Raw genomic sequence first — 24,065 nt, 5'->3', positions numbered from 1 at the left:
AACAAGAGTTTCATAAGGATATGAATTTTACATGCATTAGGAAACTAGAAAATGTGAGTTTATATTGATAAGTTGGAAGTCCTAATTTGAATCAAACTCTTAACCAATAAAATATAATTAAATTTCATCTATTATATAAATGAAATTATTATTGAAATGAAATGAAATTCTTTTTAACATTTTAGTGTCAAATTTATCATGGAGAAAGGCGGAATTATGAAAATGTTGTTCATATTCTGTGCTTTATTTTTTTGCATTGCAGTAGCAGATGATCCATACCGTTTCTTTGACTTGAATGTTACTTATGGCGTTATTACTCCGCTTGGCGCCCCTCAACAGGTCGGTCCATTAATCATTGTACACATAATTTTCTTCCCATTTCTCTAATATATGTGAGTAATATTTTATTGAAATGAGAAGAAAACAGAAAGCTAGAGGGACTTAGTCGCAATCCGTAAAATTTCATGTTTTAGCATCCGTAATCTGTTAATTAGTTAAATGGTTAATCAAAGGTTTAACTTGGTTTAGTTATGATTTTGACAGGGTATACTTATTAACGGACAATTTCCGGGACCGGATATCGTAGCAGTGACCAATGACAATCTCATCATCAACGTTCATAACAATCTAGACGTTCCATTTCTTTTATCATGGTACACGGTTCAAATATTTAGTTTGCGAATATTGTTGATTGATTAACCAGACCGCCTTATATAAGAATTTGCGTTTGTATTATCAGGAGTGGGATACAAAACAGGAAGAACTCGTATGAAGACGGTGTGTATGGTACAACATGCCCGATTCCTCCAGGGAGTAACTTTACTTACATGCTTCAAGCCAAAGATCAGATTGGTAGCTTTTACTACTTCCCGTCTCTCGGATTTCAAAAGGCCGCGGGTGGTTTTGGTGGCATCCGAATCCTCAGCCGTCCCTTGATTCCCGTTCCTTTTCCTGAACCAGCTGACGACTTCACTGTTCTCATTGGTGATTGGTACTTCTCTAATCACACGGTATGCCTTTACACAAACCTATTGTAATACCGTCTCTCAAGAGATAGTCGATAATTCACGTCTTAAATGAACATTTGACAGTATCGTAAAGTACTTTTTTGGTGTTTCTCAGTATTTGCAGAGCCTGCTTGACAATGGAGACGAGTTTCCTTCCCCGGTTAGTGTCCTAATCAACGGCCGCGCAAGTGGTACCACTTTCAATGTCGAGCAAGGTATGCGTCATATGTCGCTTTGATTGGTTTGTTCATTTTCCAGTCGTATGATTCACGTCTTAAATGAACATTTGCCAGGAAAAACATACAGGCTTAGGATCTCCAATGTCGGCCTGCAGAACTCTCTAAATTTCCGGATTCAAGGTCACAATATGACCCTAGTAGAAGTCGAGGGGACCCACACGATGCAAACCCTAATCTCTTCACTCGATGTCCATGTGGGCCAGTCCTACTCTGTGCTCGTGACTGCTGACCAACCGGCCATGGAATACTACATTGTGGTCACCACCCGGTTCACTGTCCCGGCCTTAACGACCCTAGCTTCCCTGGATTACATAAACACTGCAGGCTCGGAGCTGAGCCTCAACGATAATGAGCCAACACCAGACGACATCAACTGGTCCCTGGAACAGGCTAGGTGTATCAGGACCAATCTAACTGCCAGTGGACCGAGGCCCAACCCACAAGGGTCGTACCATTACGGAATGATCAACATTAGCAGGACTATTAGGGTTGAGAATTCTGGTGGTAAAGTGGGTTGTAAGCAGAGATATGCAGTGAATAGCTTGTCGTTCACGTCACCTGATACTCCCTTGAAGCTTGCTGATTATTATAAGATCCCGGGAGTGTTTACTGTCGGAAGCATCCCAGATGCTCCTGATGGCACCGACATCCACCTGAACACTTCTGTGATGGGTGCTGACTATCGAGCATTTGTTGAGATTGTTTTTGAGAACCCGGAGAAGGAAATCCAGACTTGGCATTTGGATGGTTATAACTTCTTTGTCGTCGGGTAAGTGAGATGGTTGCGTTCCATTTTTTCCAGAACCCGACACGACCCGAGCTGTTTGCCAGGTCTAGTATTTAGACCTGATAAAGCTGACTCGATTTGAATTGATCCATCATATATTCAGAATGTTGATAGGACTAATTTGAACAAGAAACCTTAAAAACCAAGACCTGGTACAGCTCGGAAAGTGCCAGTCTCGTAAACACCGAAATGAAAAAAGCCCAACCCAAACATACACCGTGAGTCGGTGACTGACAATTATGTGTTTCTGGAATTGAATACAGGATGGATAGAGGGACGTGGTCGCCAGATAGCAGAAAGCAATACAATCTCGTCGATGCAGTTTTCCGGTGTACCACTGAGGTAATTTAAGGAAGCAATATAAACATAATTTTGTCTGCTGACTAAATAACTGATCATAGCATCACAGATTCACAGCATCAACTGATAATATTCTGCATAACAAAAACCAATGCAGGTGTATCCGGAGTCATGGACTGCAATTTGGGTGGCACTGGACAATGTAGGGATGTGGAACTTGAGATCAGAGATATGGGCGCGTCAATACCTCGGACAGCAGTTTTACCTCCGAGTATATACCAATTCGACATCACTCAGGGATGAGTACCCTCTGCCATTAAATGCTCTTACTTGCGGAAGAGCAACTGGGTTAAACACAACTGCATAAGGGCATAAGGCAGTTTTACCTCCGAGTATAGTTTTTTTTTTTTTTTTTTGAACATTTTGGACAGTTTCAAAATCAATTGAGCATATATTGGTAGACATAAGTTAAAATAATTGTTTGATTAATTAAAGTACAGTAAAATTGAAATTTCTACGAATTGAATAAGTCGGCGAGGGTCTTATACAACAGGAAAGGCATGTATTTGGCTGACTTGGTTTGTTTAATCAATCCAAGAGGCATTCAATGCTTTGGCCATAAAGCTGTAGGTATCTGCAGCTTCATCAATCTGTCGAATAAAGTATGTCAGGATATATGCGCAAGATGTAGTGAAGGTAACTAGAGTAGTAGTAGTACTGTAGTACCAACCTTCTTTTGTGTCGGAAGTCCTGCTCCATGTCCAGCTTTGCACTCTATCCGACCAACGATTGGATTTGTCTGAGGGCTGTTCTCTAAACTTGTGCACAAAACGTACTGCATAGTCTGCATTTGGGTAAAATGACAACTTTCAGAGAATACAAACTTCTGCAAGTTTTTCCCTGTACTGGACTTCAACACTTTAATTTGATTGTGTATTGCACTAGGCCATGCTTATATTACATGGGACAGAACTTACGGCCAGCAACTTCAGTGTATGCAAAGGCAACACACGATCATCGTGGTCAGCTGTGAAGACCATGGTAGCAGGATATTGAGATGAATGATCTGGTGACTGTTCCCATGGCCTCCTCACGTTATGCAGCGGTGAGTACCTGCAAAGAAGAAAGATCTTAACTGTCGGAACCTATAGAAAAACAATACAACCATAGATAAAAAGTATGACGAGTGTATGCTCCATTGTCTTATTTCATCCACGCCTTATACGTTTAGACAAACATGTTGGATCACTGGTGTACGTAAACTCAACAACTAGCTAGAAACAAGATAAGCAATAGTGAATACTCACTTTATTAGCCAATGGAAATCCTCCTCGTTGTCCGAGCAACCATAGTCTGAGGTCCAAGCATGACCTATATAACAAACGGTTGAGTTGAATTATCAACGGCACGAAAGCAATGAAATCATCTAAAGAAAGGTCCTCACCAATAGTAAATTTATGGAAACGAAGCATGTCCATAACACCAGCATGCGCCAATGCGCAACCAAAAAGATCTGGTCTCTGAACAAAAATTATTACAGTGAAGTCAAATGGGTAAAACTGTAAAAACTATGCATGAGGAGCCAAACAGAAGTAGAAGACTAGAAGCTACCAGATACCTGATTGATACAAGCGCCAACAAGAAGACCACCGTTACTCTCACCTTCAATACACAACTTATTAGGCTGGGTATACCCTTTAGAAACAAGAAACTCCGCTGCAGAAATGAAGTCATCAAAACAGTTTTGCTTTTTAGAAAGTGATCCTGCCTTATGCCACTTTTCTCCATATTCACCACCACCACGGATATTAGCACTGCAGAATATAGCACCAAGGTGTTCCAGAAGAACTATATGACGGACGTCAAAAGATGGTGTAATGCTTATGTTAAACCCACCATAACCATATAATAGGCATGGGTGTGATCCGTCTAGAGAAATCCCCTTTCTTGCCACTATGAACATTGGTATCTTAGTACCGTCTTTGCTTGGCACAAATACCTACAAGAAACATGGTCGTTTAAGTTATATGCCCTCCTATTCATCAGATTCTATACATTTGTTTTTGGTGCGGATTTTTAAGACCTCGCATGCATGTGAGTTTTTAAGTCCATATAGTAAGAATAAATACCTGATCAACCTGAAACTCGGAACGGTCAAACTTATGAACAACAGTTTCTCTGAATATCTTCATCTCTGGAACATCAGCTTCTAAATCACATTTAAAGATCAAGCCAGGGGACAGGAAGCTTGTAAACCTAAAAAACACGACACTGTCTTTCCTTTCTGCAGAGATGTCATCAACTGCTCCAATGTCTAAGGGTAAGTTATGCAGCAGAGAACCAGTCTCAAGATCTCTCACCTGCAGAACATGTTTCACGTCGCTCAAGTAACAAACAAGTAGTTGGTTTCTGTTGACAGCAGTGGCGGATTCAAGAACATCCTTCTCAGATTGAGGTATCACATCAGTCCATATGCTTGGAGTATTCAAGTCCACACGGACTAACTTGTATTTTGGAGCATCCTTATTAGTTAAAAAAGTGAATACAGTATCATCGTTCGCAACTACAGCATAAGAGGCATCAAAATTATCAACAAGCTTTGTGAAAGGAAGAGCATCTTCTCCCCCACGGAAACCTTCAAGGCCATTAGACAGAGTGCTCAAATTTAAATAGTATACGTTGTTCACCACTTCACAGTTTTCTGTAGTATAGAGAAGCACATACTGAAAGACAAACAAACAGAACAATAGAACATGAATATCTTTCCAAAGCTTAGAAAGGCACTCAAAAGTCAGTATGATCAGCAGCAATAATATAATTTTACCACGATCAGATAATACATAAAATATCCGTACAAGTCAAACAAGATACTCGAAATTGTCAATGGAGAGCAATTCAGTAAAAACATCATTGAAGAAACCTTCCAGATGTACGCATGTATAAATGTATGCTTGTACAGTTGTACCTAAATTATAAAGCTTAATCTCAATAGGCACGAGGTATACCCAACGCAACGAAGCCCAAAGTGAAAATTTTGCAAGGCGTGAGGCAAAGGCTTGCACAGTTGCACCTCATGCACAAAAGGCGCGCCAGTTTTGCAGACTAATTTGTATTTAGGAAACTAATATTGTGCATTAATACCTTTTTTGGATTTCAAGTAAGAGGGAGATAATGAGGCAAAGGGAAGGGCAGGACGAAAGAACTAGAAGGAAAAAAATATGTCATTTGCATAGTAATGGACCTCCCTAGCTGCATCTTTTACACAAGGTGCAGTTAAGGCGCCCTGAAACTCTGGCTAGTACTTCACCAGAACTGGTGCCTAGGCACGCCAAAGAAGCATTTTACAAAACTAAGGTATGAGGTTCGCATAAGAGCAGCAACAACCTTCCCGTCGTTAGTTACAGCAGCCTCAAAGGAATATTCTGGGTTGTCAGGGTCTTTCCAGCACAAAATATCTTCGGACTGGTCAGTACCAACAAAATGGTAATACAACTGTTGGTTGAGGTTTGCATCTGATTCCGTTCCAGCATCCCTTGTTTGTTCGTCGCTGCACCAAACATCCATCAGAGACTCGGAATGCACAATGACTCCATAGAATGACTACAGAATATTTGTCCTTTTTACAGATATTAACAAATTTTCTCCAATCTCAGCAATGTTACAGACACGGTAAACCATAACCTAATCTACTGAGCACAAAGATGAAGGAATTTTAAAGTGTGGTAGATTTAACCAACAAAGTTAGATTAAATGTAAAACGATGGTCACTCACTCGGGTGGTGGATAGCGGCCATAAAAAAATCCTTTATTGTCATACGTCCATGTAATGGTACTGAACTTCACCTGCAATAAACCAATAACACAAGGCCCACCAGTCACCATGCGTGAGTGCGATGAGCTTCTTCGCAGTCATATTCTTACTAACTATTTAAAATACTACACTCACCCAGGATAAAGTGTCAGGTTCAACAGTTCGGTCTTCAGTTTTCATTACTTTGATTGTTGCCCAATCACTCCCACTTGAACTCAAACCATAAGCGAAATAATTGGCATCCTCACTCACAGAATAGGTGTTCAGGGCCACTGTTCCGTCATCACTAAGTTGGTTAGGATCCAGTAAGACCTTTGGCTTCCCATCCAATTTATCCTGCGTAAAAGGAAAAGGGTACATAAGGCCACCTGGATGTATATACTGCACTCTGAAAGACTGTACACACGGTCTATGCATCGAAACCAGTTAGAATAGTAACTAGCAAATCAAATAAAAGTGACAGAAACTATAGACTAGGGGACATCGGATGTACGCAACCTCAGCCTTACCTATCTGTAACGAAGGACTCAAAAAAAAAAAACACCATTTTCATTGTAGCAAAAGGCCCTTACCAAAAGTCTAAAGAATTGACACAAATTTGATCATTAATTCTTGGGATACTATCAAACAACCTAACCCTTTTCTCCATACCGCGACAGCTCAGTGGACTATATTATAGTGATCAGTTGGGCGTCTTAAAGTAAATGGAGGCCCGGTGCACCACAAAAATATGAGGCCCCAAATATGAATTCACATGTACTATATCTCGAATTTTGTGTTAAATTTTATCAATAAAGCTTGTAAATTTGGGGTTGGCAAAAGCGGAGGCCCGGTTCCGCCGCCCGTGGTTGCCCGTGGCCTTAGACACCCCTGTAAATAATATCATACAAAAACAAACATCATCCTAGTTCCATAGAGGTTCCCTGCCTGCAGCATGATAGGTCAGTCGGTCGAATGCAGCTACCGACATATCAACACTAAGCGATTTCACATACAATTTTTGTTACCAGACTGTACTGTACAACAAAACACTCTAACCTTCTATTTTAAGAATCTTACATGCAATTACACCAAAAGAATTCACAATTCAAATACACAATTTCAGTTATTTTTCATCTTCGATTCTTTGGTTAAATCAAGCTAAAGACTACTGATGAAAATTATACTCCGTATATGGTAGCTACTTGCATTTGCTAAGCAAACCGTATTTTATTCGTCGTTAAGAGGAGAAGATTGGAGAGAAGGTCCAAGAATCGCTCCAATACAATTAATCTCAATAACAATTGGCTAAACCCGTCAAAAAGAACAAATATACTCCCTAGTTCCGATCATTTGTCTACCTTTAATATTCCTTATTTTAATTAACGGTAAACAAATGATTGGGACGGAGAGTACAAAAAGTGAAAATTTAGGTGCGGACAAAAACAACTTTTACATGCTTATAATGAAAACGTAAAGAAATGATTGTGACATCTAAATAACAAAAAAGTAAATAAATGATCGGGACAGAGAGGAGGCGAAACGCGCCAAAACAGAAGTTAGTAGGATAATTAACCTGAACATAGAGCACATCTTGTTGTTGAAGACCAGAATTATGAAAATAAAAATACTTGTTAGAACGCTTAAAAGGCGCATGATAGCGAGGATAATCGAAAAGTTGACCGATTTTATTCTTTAATTTGTCTCTCAATTCACATTCTTGGAGTACAGTTTCAGTTAGCTTCACTTGATTGTTCACGAATTCCTGAGTCTCTTCTGAGTCTGCATCTTCCAGCCTGAATAATCGATCGCCATTAATAATTAAGGCGATGTATGTAATTTAAGAAAATCCGTATATGAAAAAGCAATTACGATATTAATTCACGGAGTACGATTTAGAAGACTGCATCTTCCAGCCTGAATAATCGCCATTAATAGATCATATATTCATTATTCGTACGAATACTCAATTTCATCAATCGCCGTTTATGTTATCTTTTTCCCGCGGGATGGTCCATTTTACGGTCAATAGGGTTGGCCGGTTGGGTTCGATTAGGTTGATTTGGACCAGGTCATTTAAAGGTTTAGAAGGATTCGGGTTAGAGCGGATTGGGTTGGGTAATTTTCAGGTTCGTGTTATTTTTGAGTCTATTGCTATCGAGTTCTTTGCAGATAGTGGTCAGTTTGGACAATAAACATTGGTCTCGGACTTATGGGTCCTATTAATCGGGTAATTCAGCTATTTGGATTTTGAGACATGCTCGATTTCTAAATTTGGGTGTTGATAGACCTGGCATGTTGATTATTATTTTAGGTTCGGACTAACGGTACTTTAAATGTATTATATGTTTATAATAATCATTTTGGTGATTAGGTTGGTCGAATGGAATCGTATTAATCGTATTAATAAAATGGTTGATGTGAGTCGAGTTATTTTAAGAGTGAGTGTTTAAATTTATAATGTTTGAAATAGTTGTAATTATAAACAAGTCAATTTCTATTACAGAGTATATGAAGAATTTTAGGTAGATATTTATAAAGTTTTTTTTTTTAAGACAGAGATATTTATCAAGTTGAAACAAAATAATGGAGTATATACCGTTATGTACATAATTGACCACTCATTGGTTTCCAAGGCAATCAATGTCCATGCATTCCTTTCCGTTTTCATGCCGTTTACGGAAAATTTTAGATTATCATAAAGCTGATTTATATTTGGGTGTTCTATATTAATAAAGGCATTTCAAAGTTAACGAGAAAAAGAAACATACATTGGATATATTATTTTCAAATTTTTTCAATTTTGATCATATATGTATTTATTTTTGAGCTTATTACCTCAAACTTTATTTGTTTTTGAGTATGTGTATTTTTTTGAGCTTATTAAAGTTTATAAGTTGGATTTTAATTTTTGTTCCATTAAAACTCAAACTTAACTAAACTTATAGAGTTATAGTATGTAATATTTTTGAATTTTATTGTAATTTTTTTGAGCTTAATGTTTAAGTGAATAAACTCATAAACTTTATAGTAAAACTCATAATTTTTATAACAAAACTCAAAAACTTTATTATAATGATCAGAAACTATAAAATTGGTGGTATGTACATCAGATGTATAATCCACCTACGGAAAGTTAACCAGGGTGAGTGACAATAATTCTGCTTTTTTTTTTAAAATAATTAAGAGTTCGATGAATCCTTATTTGCTACTGGAAAAAAAATAACAAACTATTTAAAGTCTATTCATCAAAAACAATACTAGTAATAAAAAAATTTATTCAAAAAAAAAAAGAATAGTTAATTCCTTAATATTACTCCTTTTATACTCCGTTAACACTAGATTCGTAAGGTGAAACAACTTTTAGGATTATGAAGTGAACGATACTTTTTTATTCTATTGGTTGTAGGATCGTGTAGTCGGTCCAGTTTTACGTAAGTTGACGTACACCCACAACTAAGCCCTTATTCATACATCAAAGATTTAAGAGAAATATACCAGCGGTATGGATCAGGAACTTGAACACCAAAGTAATCGTCAACGACAGAATCGTCACGACGAGCAACCGGGTAATTTAGGGGACCGTAGAAGCCGGAGGAAGACATGAGGAACTTATATATGTTGAGAATTAGTAATGAAGATGTTTGTGTGTGCACTATGCAGTATGCTTACCCTATTATATATAGCCAAGATATAATTAGTGTAAGAAGGGTAGACTGAGTAAAAGAGACGTGCTGTTTAAGAATTGAAATGCATGAAAGTGAATTTGACAATTGCAAATGATAGTACGTGGCTGTTGGCCATTAGGGACAAATTATAGATGTAACATGTATATTATTGTATCGGAGTGTTATAGTACTTTTATTTAAAGATGATAAAAGTACGGAATGTTTAATTTTATTCTCGCACACTTATTCAATAATGAGAAATTGAGAATTTTCTTTATTGTTGTCCTCTTACGGAGTACTTAATGTTATTTTTTACCCTTTATTCGATAATGCAAATATTCTTTATAATATTATTTTTACGAGGTATATAATATTTAATTCTCCTTCGAAATTAAGTGAATTGATATCAATTTTGGTGTTTACGTAAGAGGTAGGGTGACGTGATAGAAGATTAGAAGTATGGAGCAATTATTTGAAAATTAGTCTGAAATTCGGCCTGCGATTAAGGGAATCTTAATATGGGGAACGTCTTCATCTTATGAGAGTACTTGCTCCATATATATAGGCCACAATATTATTGGACTATTTTGACTGTAAGGAACGGGTAGGCCCGGAATCTTTCTACATCACATTTATAAAAGGTAAGAGTTGCTTTCAAATACTTATCCCATCCAATGGAGTATGTAGAGGTGTTCTCGTGCCGGGCTGGGCCGGGCTAACCAGGTCAGTTCTGACCAGGCCCGTGAGTGGATCGGGCTATGGGAGATATAACCCAAGCCAGACCCGTGTTCTGTTTTGGCGGGCCTTACCATTTTTTTGCTAAAATGGCGGGCCGAGCCAAATTGCCTAAAATAACACGTCAATGGCGGATTGGGCTGGGCCGGGTCAACCCGTGTTGATGACCAACTTTAAGAGTATGTATTAGAATTTAGAATTAGATCTATCTAACTCGACTAGAGTATTTATTTTGGAATAATTGGATATTGTTCGTTATCTCCAATTAACTTGACAACAATACCCCCCTCCCCCCAGGCCCAGAATGATTTGAATTCTAAATGACCCGACTTGACCTACTCGATCCAACCCAAATTCTGCAAATCCGAAATGACCTGACGAACCGATCGAGCCCAACCCCGATCCTATTAACCAATTTGACAGGTCTAGTATGAACTACGGGGTCGTCCTTTGGAATAAGAAATTTGTAGATCTTGTTTTTCTTTAACAGAGCTTATTTGTGATGCGTAATGTTTTTGAGTTTATTGTAAATGAACGTACTCAAATACTTGAAAGAAAAGCTTATAATTTTTAAAACAAAACTCGAAAACTTTATCATAAAGCCCATAAACTGTAACTGGTGGTATATATAATATATAAATTAACTTCGTATGATGAGTATACATATCATAATATTTAGTCTTGTATTTTAACCCGTATTGAAGAGAAAAGTGAGTGTTTCGAAAAGTAAGAATGACATATATAAAAACCGAGTAAGTCGTATTTTAACTTTTCAGTAGACCTGGCAACGGGTCAATCGGGCCGAGTTCGAGTCGGCTCAATTTTGGGTCGAATCATTTCGGGTCTGCAGACTTCGGGTCGGATCGAGTCGAGTCATTTTCAAGTTCGGGTCAACTTTTATCAAGTTATTTGTCAATAATACTAAGTTTGCAACAATAAACATTCGAGTCGGGTCAATTCGGGTTCGGATTAAGTACGGGTCTTGAGTTTGAATCGGGTCAATTTTACCAGGTCTACTTTTTAGGAGTTGATAGAATAGAAAAGTTGACCTTTTAACTTTTTTTTTTTTTTTATTTGAAGGAAGTTGACCTTTTAACTCAATGAACCCAATTATCAATCGACACTAATGGAATCTAAATAAATAAATAACAATATGCTTTAAATAATAATACACTTATTTAAGTATGATTACAAGATGATTCTAATCACACTTCCAATAACTATCAATGTCGTACGTATAACGTATCAAGTTAAAACTAACTATTCTACGTTATAATATTACTCTTTCCATCCGTAAGATTTGGACCTTCTCATTTTTAATTAGTCGGTCCATGACGCATCAAGCATCTTAGCCATAAAACTGTATCTATCAGCCGCCACATCAATCTGCAACATCATCCATACAATTGTTTTAGTTTAATTTATGTTCGATAAGAATATTAAGTATATTATCCAATAAACATGGCTTGCTTGAACCAAATTCAATTAAAGTCGACTATTCATAAATTGTAATAATACACACAATGTCAAGACAAATTCACAAAAAGTGAGGTGGTACGACCGACGAGTAGCATTGTGAATTTGTGATGGGACAAAAAGAATCAATCCGATAAATTAATTTGTGATACCCAAAGTAATTTATATTTGAAATTATATTATCGGAAAATGTACTCGAAGTCTATCTAATTTTCAAATGGAGCCTAGACAAACTAAAATTGTCGAGATTTTCAAATCCAAAAAGTCACACATAACCTCGATACTCTCAAACTAGTTTTACGTGTTTTGACTTGATCGAGTTAGGTCAAAACGAGTCAAAGTTAACTTTTGAGACCTTACAAAAGTAGCACTAGTGGAGAATTAGAGAAATAAAGTTAATCTAATAAAGTTAATCTAATATAATACTCCGTGTTTTAGAATAAATTGAAATGAAGTCGACTCAAGTAACCCGTTTGCCAAATTTAGGTTACAAGTTTACAATAGATTACGCAGTAGTTACCTCTTTTTGTATTGGACGACAACAACAATGACCAGCCTTGCTCTCGATTCTTACAACTATCGGATTCACCTGTGGACTCCTTTTTAAGCTCGTGCATAGGGTATGTTGCATAGTCTGGATCAATAAAAAGAAGAAATTAATACGGAGTACAATCATTTTTAAGGTTATTAAAAATTACGACAAATTCTTCAGATGTAAATAATTTGAGTTCGTTTAACATAAATTGTCGAATAAAAACGTCTTAATTTATAATTTTCAAGGTTATGCATTAGAAAAAAAAAAAAAAAAAAGTATGATTAGCTGACTTACTGCTAATAACTTGAGAGAGTGCAACGGTACGACACGGTTGTCATGGTCCGCGGTCAATAACATGGTTGCCGGGTACTGTATGTATCGTCCATTAGAATTTTCCCATGGTCTTCTCACATTGTGCAAAGGTGAGTACCTAATTGTAAATTATACACCATTGAATTGTAATTCTTGAGAAATGTCACATTATGTATTATTCGATTAAGAAAATAACAAAATTTGAGGCCTACAACCAATTTTTAATGTGCATTTCTTCAAAATTTCTTCAAATATAAGACTCAAACTTGGTTAAATCATAATGAGAAGTCCAACGAATTCAATTAAAGTCTCAAATCATCGTGTCAAGAGTGCTGAATCAACACGAGATAGTCTAAAATGGCTTGGGCCGCGTGGCCAAGTTAATGTATCATAGTGTAACTTATTTATGTCATGAAGATCACTTACTTGATTAGCCAGTGAAAGTCTTCTTCCATTTCCGAGCAACCGAAATCAGATGTCCAAGCATGACCTTAAACAAATTGATCGGAATAAAATGTTATACATAGGCCCCAAAAATCATTGAATCTTAGCTTCAAAACATAGTAAAAATGACGGATTAAATAACCAACCTATCGTAAATTTATGGAACCGGAGCATGTCCATGACGCCAACGTGAGCCAAAGCGCAACCAAAAATATCTGGCCTCTGTCACACAATTCGATCATAACCGCGAGAGGTAGATAAGCAAAAACATATTATGCCATTTTTTCACATGAAATTAACTTCAGGTAGTTTTTTGGAAACGCGGAATTAATTTCATTTTCAGGTCGTGCTTGAAATGTAAAGCAATCTATAATAAGTTGCATAATAAGTACTCTGACTCAACAGATTCTTTACGTTTTATTAAAATACTCCTCACAAAAGAATAAAACTGTAAAGAATCTGTTGAGACCGAGGTAGTATTAGTTAGAAATATGCAAATATGTTACCTGATTAATACAAGCACCAACAAGAAGCCCACCATTGCTAGCACCTTCAATGCACAACTTTGAAGGCTGTGTATAGCCACTCGAGACGAGAAATTCAGCACAAGCAATAAAATCATCAAAGCAGTTTTGTTTCTTCTCAAAGGTCCCTGCTTTATGCCATTCTTCTCCATATTCACCGCCACCTCGAATATTAGCAAGGCAGAATACGGCTCCCAAGTGTTTGAGCAAGACGGAACGAATAACACTAAAATGCGGCGTAAGACTACTGTTGAACCCACCATATGCATATAGAAGACATGGGTTTGATTTATCCAAAATCACATCCTTTTTTGATACTATGAACATTGGAATCTTGGTACCATCTTTGCTAGCTACAAAAACCTATACAATTATAGAGTGGCAAATAGGTTAGCAAAAAGCTAGTCGCAAATTAGACCGACAAACGGATCATTTAATTCTTATTTCAGACGGGTTTTTTCTGTTTGAAATTAAGATGGAGAAGATGTCGCCATTTTGTAATCAAACGTGACCATTTAATGACAAAATATTGCAGCTAAATTTAAGTTGCAGCTAAAATTGTTCACATTTTATTAGAAAATTGTCGTAACTTTTTATCAAAAATTGTCGCCATTTTGTAATTAAACGTAACTTTTTATCAAAAAATACAAAATATTGCAGCTAAATTTAAGTTGCAGCTAAATTTAAGTTGCAGCAAATAGGTTAGCGATATAGGTTAGCAAAAAGCTGGTCGCATAATAGACCGACAAACGGGTCATTTGGGTTGGGTTAGTTTGAATTTTCATGTTCACTAAGGTTCTTGTTGTTTTTTAGGTAGAAAAGGTCCAATGCAATTCCAATTTAGTCATTCCGAGTAATTTTAGGTCGCTTCAATTTTTTTCTATTTTTTTTAAGGGGGCTCGGTTCAATTTTTGGTTAATACTCAATAACGTGTGCAGTCAACAGATGGTACTCATGACCTGGGTTCAAATCCCATCAGCATCAAAATCGCCCTCTCCCTTTAGACCAAAAAAAAAACACTCCATAACGTGTATAACAAAGTCCGGCCAAGTACGGTGTCAATTCAATGTTCAAATCATGTTTACGACTTCATGTAAATCACGTCGTTCTGTTCAAGTTTAATTTGGGTCTCCGATCAAGTTACTTTGATTTTCGAAACATAATTATTTGGGTGCTTAAGAAACTGGAAAAAAAAAAAAAAAAAAAAAAAAAAAAAAAAGGAGTCTTGAATTACGTACCTGGTCAGTTTTGAACTCGGAACGATCAAAATTGGGAACCAAAATCTCTCTAAAGATCTTCATAACAGGAACCTGAGATGCTAACTCACACTGATATGTTATATTGTAGGTAAGAAAACTAGTGAATGATATAAAAGCCGTCGTATCTTTTCGCCTAGCATTAATCCTGACAGTGCCAATCTCCAAAGGCAAAGTATGCAACAAACACCCTGTTAGTAGATCTCTGATATGAACAACGTGTTTCACGTCGCTCAGGTAACACGTGATAAGTTGGTTTCCGTTGACTGCTTGAGCTGAGACAAGTACATCTCTTTTGGATTCAGGTACAACGTCGGTCCAGTTACTTGGTTTACTCAAGTCCACACGAACAAGTTTACATTTTGGTGCATTCTTGTTGGTTTGGAAGGTGAAAATGGTTTCATCATTTGCGACGTACTGATATAGCGCGTCTAGATCATCTACGAGTTTTATGAAAGGGAGGAGCGTGTTTTCGTCTTTAGCACTTTGGAGCGCGCTTTGTATGGATGAAATATTGAGGTAATAGAGTTTGTTTACTGAATCACAAGTCTCTCCGATGTCCAAAAGAAGATACTGCAATTGTATTTTAGAAACATAAGAATTAACTACATTCTGACAGCAGCTGAATATACTCGTTAAATTTGTGAATGAGTGAATCATTCAACGAAGAATGATTAAGTCGGTAAATTGAACGATTTAATGTATGGAAATTTCCCATGGTACCCCTTAATTTTGTCATATTTTCCATAGTACCCCTGCTTTAAAGAATACTATGATACCCTTGAGTTTCCATTTTTGTGCCCATGGTACCCCTAATGTAACGGGGTTAAAATTTGATGATGTGGCAATAAATTAGTAATTAAAAATTATTAATAAGTATGAAATAAAAATGAAAAGTAGGGGTATCATGGGCAATCTGACAAAATTAAGGGTACCATGTGAAATTTCCGTAGTTTTTAATTACTAATTTATTGTCACATCATCAAAACTTAACCTCCATTTAACGACCGTTTCATTAGGGGTACCATGGACACAAAAATGGAATCTTAAGGATATCATAGGCAGATTCTTAAAAAACAGGGGTACCATAGGAAATCTGACAAAATTAAGGGTATATGGGAAATTTCTGTTTAATGTAAGTACCTGCCCATCATCAGTAACATAGGTGGAAAATCTGTATTTAGGATGCTCAGGATCTTTATAACAGAGAACATCTTCAGACTGATCAGTACCAAGTACATGGTAGTATAACTCCTGGTTTACGTCTATTTTTGTTTCAGTTCCGACATCAGTTGTCTCTCCACTGCCGAAAAACAAAGAGAACATTGAATTAGAACGGCTTCTAGTTGTAAAATATGATGACGGTTTTACATGTACAAGAAGCTTACTTAGGAGCAGGGAAACGGCTGTAGAAAAAGCCTTTACTGTCATGTGTCCATGTAATGTTACTGAACTTGACCTGCCAAATTTCGGAACATGATGCTGTTATGCTAATTTGCTAAGTAATGTTACTGAACTGATAAATGCTCTGCCAAATATACTAATTCGGAATAAATAATCAAATGATCGGGATAGAGGAAGTAAAATAAGTACTACTCGAACTAACTATGAGTACTAACCCATGAAATCGTGTCAGGAAGGGAATTTCCGTCCTCAATGGTCATGACTTGGATAGTATTCCAATCACTTCCGCCAGGACGTAGACCATAAGCTAAGTACTTAGCATCTTCGCTTATGGAACATAGTCCGAGGGACACTGTTACATTATTGTTATCCTCATTGAGATCAAGTAGCACTTTCGGGTCCGAATCAAGATCATCCTGTTAATTCAGATGGAAGAAAGATACATGCATTAGAGCATGCACTATAGTCAATTTCTAAAACTGATAGTAGGGAGCAGAATTGTACTTTTAGAGAACCAAACAAGACAAAATAAATGGTGTATTTCGGTTTTTCTAACGTGTGCCCTAAGCGCGCCTCTCAAGTTGTTAAGGTATTTTTTTGGTTTAAAGGGAGCACAATGGCGATTTTGATGCTGACGGCCGGCACCACCTCTCATGACTTTACCAACAAAGCCGTAAATGTTAGAGTGTAAAACCGATTTGGTACTCTAACCATCAGCTTAAGCTAAGCTTTTGGTTGAGATGGTTTTTCGACATGGTATCAGAGCCACTGTGACCATAAAATCATGGGTTCGAATCCACACGAATGCTCTTTAGTCCAAAGGGCATTCGTGTGAGGGGCGTGTTAGAGTATAAAACCGATCTTGGGAGTCCAACCATGAGCTTGAGCTTTTGGTTGAGATAGTTTCTCGACAGTAAATACGTAAGGTATCTTAAATAGAAAGTTTGGCATTAATTAGGGGCAGAGTTCTAACAAGATAATATAAAGAGTGCAATTCAAGATTTTCTAACATGCGTACTAAGGACATATGTTTCTGACTTTAGATAGCGCTAAAACGAAAGTTTAACATAAAATATCTGATCCAAAACTTTCTTGATAAGTTATTCTAACTCTAGCCGATGTTCTTAAGGCACACGTTAGAAAAATCGATAATGTACAAGGAAAGTGGTGAGGGGAAATTGAAGAGATGAACCTGGACATAGAGGACATCAAAAGGTTGGAGGCCTTTGTTGTGGAAGTAAAAGTACTTGTTCCCACGTTTAAAGGGAAGTTGGTATCTTTCAAACTCAAAAACTTGTTGTAGTCTGTTTCCCAATTTGTCCCTCGTATCGCACGTGCTCAGTAAGGATTCTGTCACATGAGCTTGCCTCTTTACGTATTCTTTTGTCTCTTCTGAATCAGGATCTTCCAACCTTTTAATTATTCATTCATTCATGTCAGTTTTACATTATTTTAATTGATTTGTATAAATAAATTACAAAGTATATGAATGTTTAATAGGGAATTAGGGAGTATAGATTTGTATAGTTTCAAATTCGATTTGTAATTTGTAATTTGGATATCTAATTATAACTAGCCATATAGATATCAGGTTTGCACTTTGCCCCGTTTTCCCTAACCATTTATGCACCACAACTTCGATTAGTACATTCTATTTCTTCCCACCTAAAATCCTAAATGACTTTCCCAACAATCCCTTCTCTTATCCGAGTTCATTAATTATACTCCGATTTTATAAAAAGTTGAAGCAAGGTTATACAGAAACACCCGATACTTTAATTATGTAATTTTGTTGTATAAGTTGAAGAAAGGGTGTATATGAGGACCGTCGATACTATAGAGAATGTAAATTGTATATATTTTGTGATGGTTACATTAGGAGGATTACATTGCTATTTATAATACAAGCTAATGTGTGAATGCAATAACTAATCTCTACAAGTTAGGAGAGGAATAAGCTAAAGATATTATACACATGATTTGTTAGCACAATTAGAGGAGAATAATTAGGACTCTAATTATTCTGTTTTGACTTCTCTACATCCCCCCGCAAGATGGACGGCCTCGGGGAAAGTCCGATCTTGGACATAAGCATATCGAACCGAAGCCGATGTAAAGGTTTTGTGAGTGCGTCCGCAAGTTGATCATCATTAGCGATAGGAACAACGCGTAAGGAACCAGCTTGGACCTTTTCTCGGACAAAGTGATAATCAAGAGCAAGATGCTTCATTCGCGAATGGAATACGGGATTTGCACTGAAGCTTGTAGCACCGATGTTGTCGCAGTACACCACTGGCGGAGCGGGAATTTTGAGGCGCAATTCAGTGAGCAGACTGTTGAGCCAGATAAGTTCAGCAGTAGCATTAGCAACTGAACGATACTCGGCTTCGGTAGAGGAACGGGCCACTGTTTTCTGTTTCTTCGAGCTCCAGGAGATAATGTTGCGACCCAAATAAACAACATAAGCAGCTGTCGAAGTGAGGTCATTAGGATTACCACCCCAAGTTGAATCAGAAAAGGCGTGAAGAGTAAGGGGGGACTGACGAAAGATCGTGATGCCATGAGAGGAAGTGCCAGCTAGGTAACGTAATAGTCGTTTGAGTGCATTCCAATGACAAACCGTAGGGGCATGCATGAATTGAGAGAGCTTGTTAACGGCATACGCGATATCCGGTCTAGTAAGGGAGAGGTACTGAAGACCACCAACTAGAGTCCGGTATTGAGTGGGATTATCATGAGCCGGGCCATCACAGAGACTTAGAGTGACCGAGGCATCCATTGGTGTGGTAGCCGATTTGGCATCGGACATGTTGGCTCGAGCAAGAATATCAAGTGTGTACTTATGTTGATTAAGAAACAGGCCGTGAGGACTGGGTTGCACTTCAACACCGAGAAAGTACGAGAGTGGGCCAAGATCTTTAAGGGAAAACTTGGCGGAGAGGGCGGAGATGAAGGCAGTAACGTTGGTAGAGCAAGCACCTGTAACAATAATATCATCAACATATACAAGTACAAAAAGAGGGTTAGAACCATGGAGAACAAAAAGGGAGGTGTCACAAATCGAGTTTGTGAAACCAGTGCTTAGGAGATACGAGCGTAGTTCGTTGTACCAAGCCCGTGGGGCCTGCTTTAGTCCATAGAGGGCCTTGCGAAGTTTACAGACATGGGTCGGTTTTGATGGGTCAACAAAACCTTGTGGCTGCGCCATATAAACGGTATCGGTGAGGGTGCCTTGAAGAAAGGCATCGTTGATATCCAATTGACGGAGCGGCCAACCATTGGTAACGGCAAGACTGAGCAAAAGACGGACCGTGACAGGCTTAATGACTGGGCTAAAGGTTTCCGAGTAGTCAAGTCCGGGTCGTTGATGGAATCCCTTTGCAACGAGGCGGGCTTTGTGTTTGTGGATGGAGCCATCGGGATTGTATTTGGTGCGAAAGACCCATTTACAACCCACAATGTTTTGGGACGGGGATGAGGGAACAAGTTCCCAGGTGCGGTTGTTTTGGAGAGCCTGGAATTGTGTTTCCATGGCGGTCCTCCATGTGGGGTCGAGGAGAGCCTGTTTGGCGTTGGTAGGTTCGGGAGAGTGGAGTTGAGCGGTGAGGTTAAGTTTATTGATAGGTTTAAAGATATTATGGGAGGCTCGGGTTCCATGATGGTGGGGAGGTGGCGGAGGTGGCGGTGGTGGAGGTGGTGGGGTAGAGGAGAGCGGTGTAGCGGGGGAGACAGGGGAATTGATGGGTGAGGCAGGGGAGGCAGGGGTGTTGGGTTCAGGTGGGGGAGTGACGGGTGCGTTTTGAGGAGGGTCAGAGAGGGTAGGGGCAGGGACGGGAATGTCACACCATTCGGCTGATGTGGGGAGAGGGTCAGCGGGTGGTGACAAGGTGGCGAAGGGATAGGTGGTGTCTACAAAACGGACATGACGAGAGCTATATACCCGGTTTGTAGAGGGGTCGAGACATAGGTAGGAGTGTTGAGATGGGGAGTAGCCAATGAACACACAAGCGATGGACCGGGCCTCGAGTTTGTGGTGGGTGTACGGGCGAAGCCAAGGGAAACAAAGACTTCCAAAATTATGGAAATTGTTGTATTTGGGATGTTGGCGAAAAAGGCGAAAATAGGGGGTGTCATTTTTGAGAGTGGGGGTGGGCATACGGTTTATTAGATATGTGGCAATTTGGAAGGCATACGACCAATATTGCAAAGGCATGGAGGCGTGCGCGAGAAGAGCTAGGCCAGTGTCAACTATGTGCCGGTGTCGTCGTTCCGCGAAGCCATTGTGTTCCGGTGTGTGAGGGGGAGAGGTGAGATGCTGAATGCCGAATTTAGCAAAGTCGGGTTTTAATTTCTCAAACTCTCCACCATTGTCGGAATAAAAAATTTTAATCGGAGAATTAAATTGTTTTTCGACTAAGGATTTAAAGGCGAGAAAAGTAGAGTGAGTGTCGGATTTTTTCTTTAGCGGAAATAACCATGTGAATTTAGTGAAGTGATCAACAAAAATGACGTAATATTTGAAGCTGTTAATTGAGTGGACAGGCGATGACCATAAATCACTGAATATTATATGAAGTGGTGAATCGGATTTAAGTGATGATTGTTTAAACGGTAATTTGTGACTCTTATACAAATGACAGGATGAACAATCTTTATTAGTAATAATTGTTTTTGAATCGAAACTAGAAACAATACTCTTTAAAATAGAGAAATGAGGGTGACCAAATCTATGGTGTAGGTCGGTAGTGGTAAGAGAAGTGACGTGGGCTTGCGGCGGCGACGACATGGGCCAATAGTAAACTCCATCCTTGGCTGGTCCCGTGAACAAAGCGGCTCGTTTTACGATCCTTCACAATAAAAGACGTAGAACAAAAATCAATGGTTACATTATTATCAAGACAAAATTTTGAGACGGAAATAATGTTTTTGTGCATTGATGGAACATGAAAAATATTGTGAAGTTTAAAAGAGGAAATAGAGGAGGAACCAGTGTGGAGAATTTGAAGACCGGAGCCATCGCCTATGACTATCTCATCGGTACCATCATACGGTTGGTGAAGAGCAAGGTTATCAAGGTCCGATGTGACATGGTGCGACGCGCCACTGTCTAACAACCAGGGGGAGGAAGGGGGGGAGGTGAGGGCCGTAGGGTTGGCTTGTGCAGGGGACGGGGTGGTACGAGGATAGGGGGGAACCTTTATATCAGGATATAGGTTCTTAAAGATGGTGCAATAGGCTAAGGTATGACCTTGAGTATGGCACCATTGGCATTTGCCTTTGAATGGATTGCGAGGGTTTTGGTTGGTGGAGGCAGCGGTTGGTGGATTGGTGGAGGCAGCGGAATGGTTAGGGCGGGTGTAGGGGGTATGTCGGGTGTAAGTGGGATGAGCGACGGCAGGAAAATCGAGGGAAGGGGAAGGATGGGTCGTGGTTTGAGCAAGGGTGAGTTCTCGATTGATTAGTTTTTCGAGAAGATCAGGGAAAGGAATTGGAGTGTCTCGAGCGTTAATTGCATCGATGACCGGTTGATAGGAGTCATCAAGACCTTCGAGCACTTGATCGGTAATATCCTCGTTTGGGATAATGGTACCCAAAAGAGCAAGTTCATCGACAGTAGTCTTGATGCGGTTCATATAATCGGAGATGGATGAGGATCCTTTGGTAGTGTGTTTAAGTTTGTGGCGGAGTTGTTTTATATGGCCACGAGAGGGGCGAGCATAGGATGATGCAATGGCATCCCACGCTTCACGAGTTGTAGCCATACGGTTGAGTATAGGGGAGACAGCGGGGGTAAGGGTGCTAGAGACGGCCGAAAAGAGCAAACGGTCTTGCCGGTACCAGGTGGCATACGCCGGGTTTGGGGCAGCTTGCTTATCAGCGGTGGCAGCAAGTGTTTTGGAAGGTGGTGCAGTCCCGTCAATAAATGAGGTAAGGCCATAACCGTCGAACAGCGACTCTAGTTGGGTGCGCCATTGACGATAGTTGGTACCATCAAATTTGACGATGGAGTGCACATTGATGAGGATAAAAGGATGTGTAGGATCGTTGGGATTAGGGATTGTGGCACCCGACATAGCGATCGAGTGTAGGAAGGACGGAAAAAAAATGGAGGGTTTTAGGAGGCAGGATACAGCCTTTCTCTTGATACCATATAGAGAATGTAAATTGTATATATTTTGTGATGGTTACATTAGGAGGATTACATTGCTATTTATAATACAAGCTAATGTGTGAATGCAATAACTAATCTCTACAAGTTAGGAGAGGAATAAGCTAAAGATATTATACACATGATTTGTTAGCACAATTAGAGGAGAATAATTAGGACTCTAATTATTCTGTTTTGACTTCTCTACAGATACTACCTAAAGATACGTTATATATATAAATATAAAAGTAAAATCAGTTCAAACTCAATGACACGCGTATATTTTATTTTATTTTCAAATGTCAAATAAATTTTATTGAATAATTTATTGAAGGAAAATGAAAAAGTACTATAGAATGAAAAACACATGTTCATATTATACGGTGTAGAAAGACTTTATTTATACATCTCATTTATTGTTATCATTAAACAGAGTGCATAAACTATTATAGAACTACGGAGTATGTACAAACGATATTATTAGAGACCAAATGGAACTAAAAAAATGTGAAATAGTAGAAGATTGAATATTTACCATCTATAAGGATCGGAAACAAGAACACCATGATAGTTATCTACAACGGATTCGTCACGTCGAGCTATCGGATACTTCAATGGCGCATCTAAGGTAGATAAAGAACCCATTATTCTTTTGTTTTTGCTTATTTATTGTAATTAACAAATAATAATGCAATCTAAAAATGAAGTTAAAGTATTTTTGAATGAATGAATGAATGGCTTGAAAGTTAATGTTAATTATTGGTAGGATTTGTTATTAATATATATAGGTAGATGATCTTCCATAGGAATAAAGAAGGATTGATTTAGGATGTCGTCAAAGTGAGCTCAAACTAGATTACAAGATTAGGCAGCTTGCTTGGACCATTTTGCTCTACCACATTTTGAACGTAATAAGTTCTTAGAAGGAATTATACTACTGTTCTTTTGGATTTAATTCAGCTCATTTCAGTACAGTTTAATTCTTATTTAGTTCAGTTCAACTCATTTTTTCTTAATTTAATTAACTCTTATTTCAGTTCAGTTCCATTCAATTCATCTCTTTTCAGCAAAAAAAGAACAGAGCCTTAAGTCATCATTACCGCGTAAATATTTAAGAATCCCTCGTCATTGACATTATAGTAAACGTAATACGAGATCGATGAGGAAATAGTTTAAAATAAAAATTTTGAATAGACGGTCTCTTGCTAAATTAACGAGAGACCATTTTTATGAAAATTCTTTGTGTATATATCTGTATCCTTTTATTATTGATTGTAAAATTTGTTATTTGGTACATGTTTGCATAACAATTTTACCTATATCATTATATATTGTAATCATTTTTATTAGTATCCCATTTTGCTCTATTTAGTCTATTACATTTTTAACATAGTAATGAAGTTGTTTTAATCTAATAGTTAAGACGGAGATATTATGAAC

At 38.3% G+C, this 24,065-nt stretch overlaps 3 protein-coding genes across 4 annotated transcripts; 1 reads left to right on the top strand and 2 right to left on the bottom strand.

Annotated features, from left to right (window-relative positions):
* The first annotated feature begins 158 nt into the window (after nucleotides 1-158).
* Nucleotides 159-2,785, top strand: LOC141604610 (L-ascorbate oxidase homolog). The gene is made up of 7 exons (XM_074423033.1): nucleotides 159-339; nucleotides 544-653; nucleotides 740-1,010; nucleotides 1,123-1,222; nucleotides 1,301-2,015; nucleotides 2,297-2,375; nucleotides 2,491-2,785. Exons 1-7 carry the CDS (start codon nucleotides 199-201, stop codon nucleotides 2,698-2,700), a joined length of 1,626 nt encoding a protein of 541 aa, XP_074279134.1. The 5' UTR covers nucleotides 159-198; the 3' UTR covers nucleotides 2,701-2,785.
* On the bottom strand, nucleotides 2,764-9,799 carry LOC141604609 (uncharacterized). Its single transcript, XM_074423032.1, has 12 exons — nucleotides 9,622-9,799; nucleotides 7,700-7,919; nucleotides 6,280-6,480; nucleotides 6,106-6,176; nucleotides 5,718-5,880; nucleotides 4,463-5,056; nucleotides 3,952-4,332; nucleotides 3,778-3,853; nucleotides 3,641-3,704; nucleotides 3,311-3,446; nucleotides 3,064-3,177; nucleotides 2,764-2,983 (listed from the first exon to the last, which is right to left on the bottom strand). Exons 1-12 carry the CDS (start codon nucleotides 9,726-9,728, stop codon nucleotides 2,918-2,920), a joined length of 2,193 nt encoding a protein of 730 aa, XP_074279133.1. The 5' UTR covers nucleotides 9,729-9,799; the 3' UTR covers nucleotides 2,764-2,917.
* A 1,844-nt stretch (nucleotides 9,800-11,643) lies between these two features.
* Nucleotides 11,644-23,500, bottom strand: LOC141604607 (uncharacterized). Of its 2 annotated transcripts, XM_074423028.1 has the most exons (12): nucleotides 23,161-23,500; nucleotides 17,670-17,889; nucleotides 16,693-16,893; nucleotides 16,462-16,532; nucleotides 16,217-16,376; nucleotides 15,056-15,646; nucleotides 13,800-14,180; nucleotides 13,440-13,515; nucleotides 13,276-13,339; nucleotides 12,832-12,967; nucleotides 12,523-12,636; nucleotides 11,644-11,912 (listed from the first exon to the last, which is right to left on the bottom strand). In XM_074423028.1, exons 1-12 carry the CDS (start codon nucleotides 23,268-23,270, stop codon nucleotides 11,847-11,849), a joined length of 2,190 nt encoding a protein of 729 aa, XP_074279129.1. In that variant the 5' UTR covers nucleotides 23,271-23,500; the 3' UTR covers nucleotides 11,644-11,846. The 2 variants fall into 2 exon arrangements, with proteins under 2 accessions (XP_074279129.1, XP_074279130.1); XM_074423029.1 differs by lacking the exon at nucleotides 17,670-17,889 and having other exon boundaries at nucleotides 23,161-23,239.
* Between the last annotated feature and the right edge of the window lie 565 nt (nucleotides 23,501-24,065).

The sequence above is a fragment of the Silene latifolia genome, chromosome 10 (assembly GCF_048544455.1).
Source record: "Silene latifolia isolate original U9 population chromosome 10, ASM4854445v1, whole genome shotgun sequence".
Lineage (NCBI taxonomy): Eukaryota > Viridiplantae > Streptophyta > Magnoliopsida > Caryophyllales > Caryophyllaceae > Silene > Silene latifolia.
Note: the sequence above shows the minus strand (reverse complement) of the source record. Positions and strands in the feature narration are given on the sequence as shown.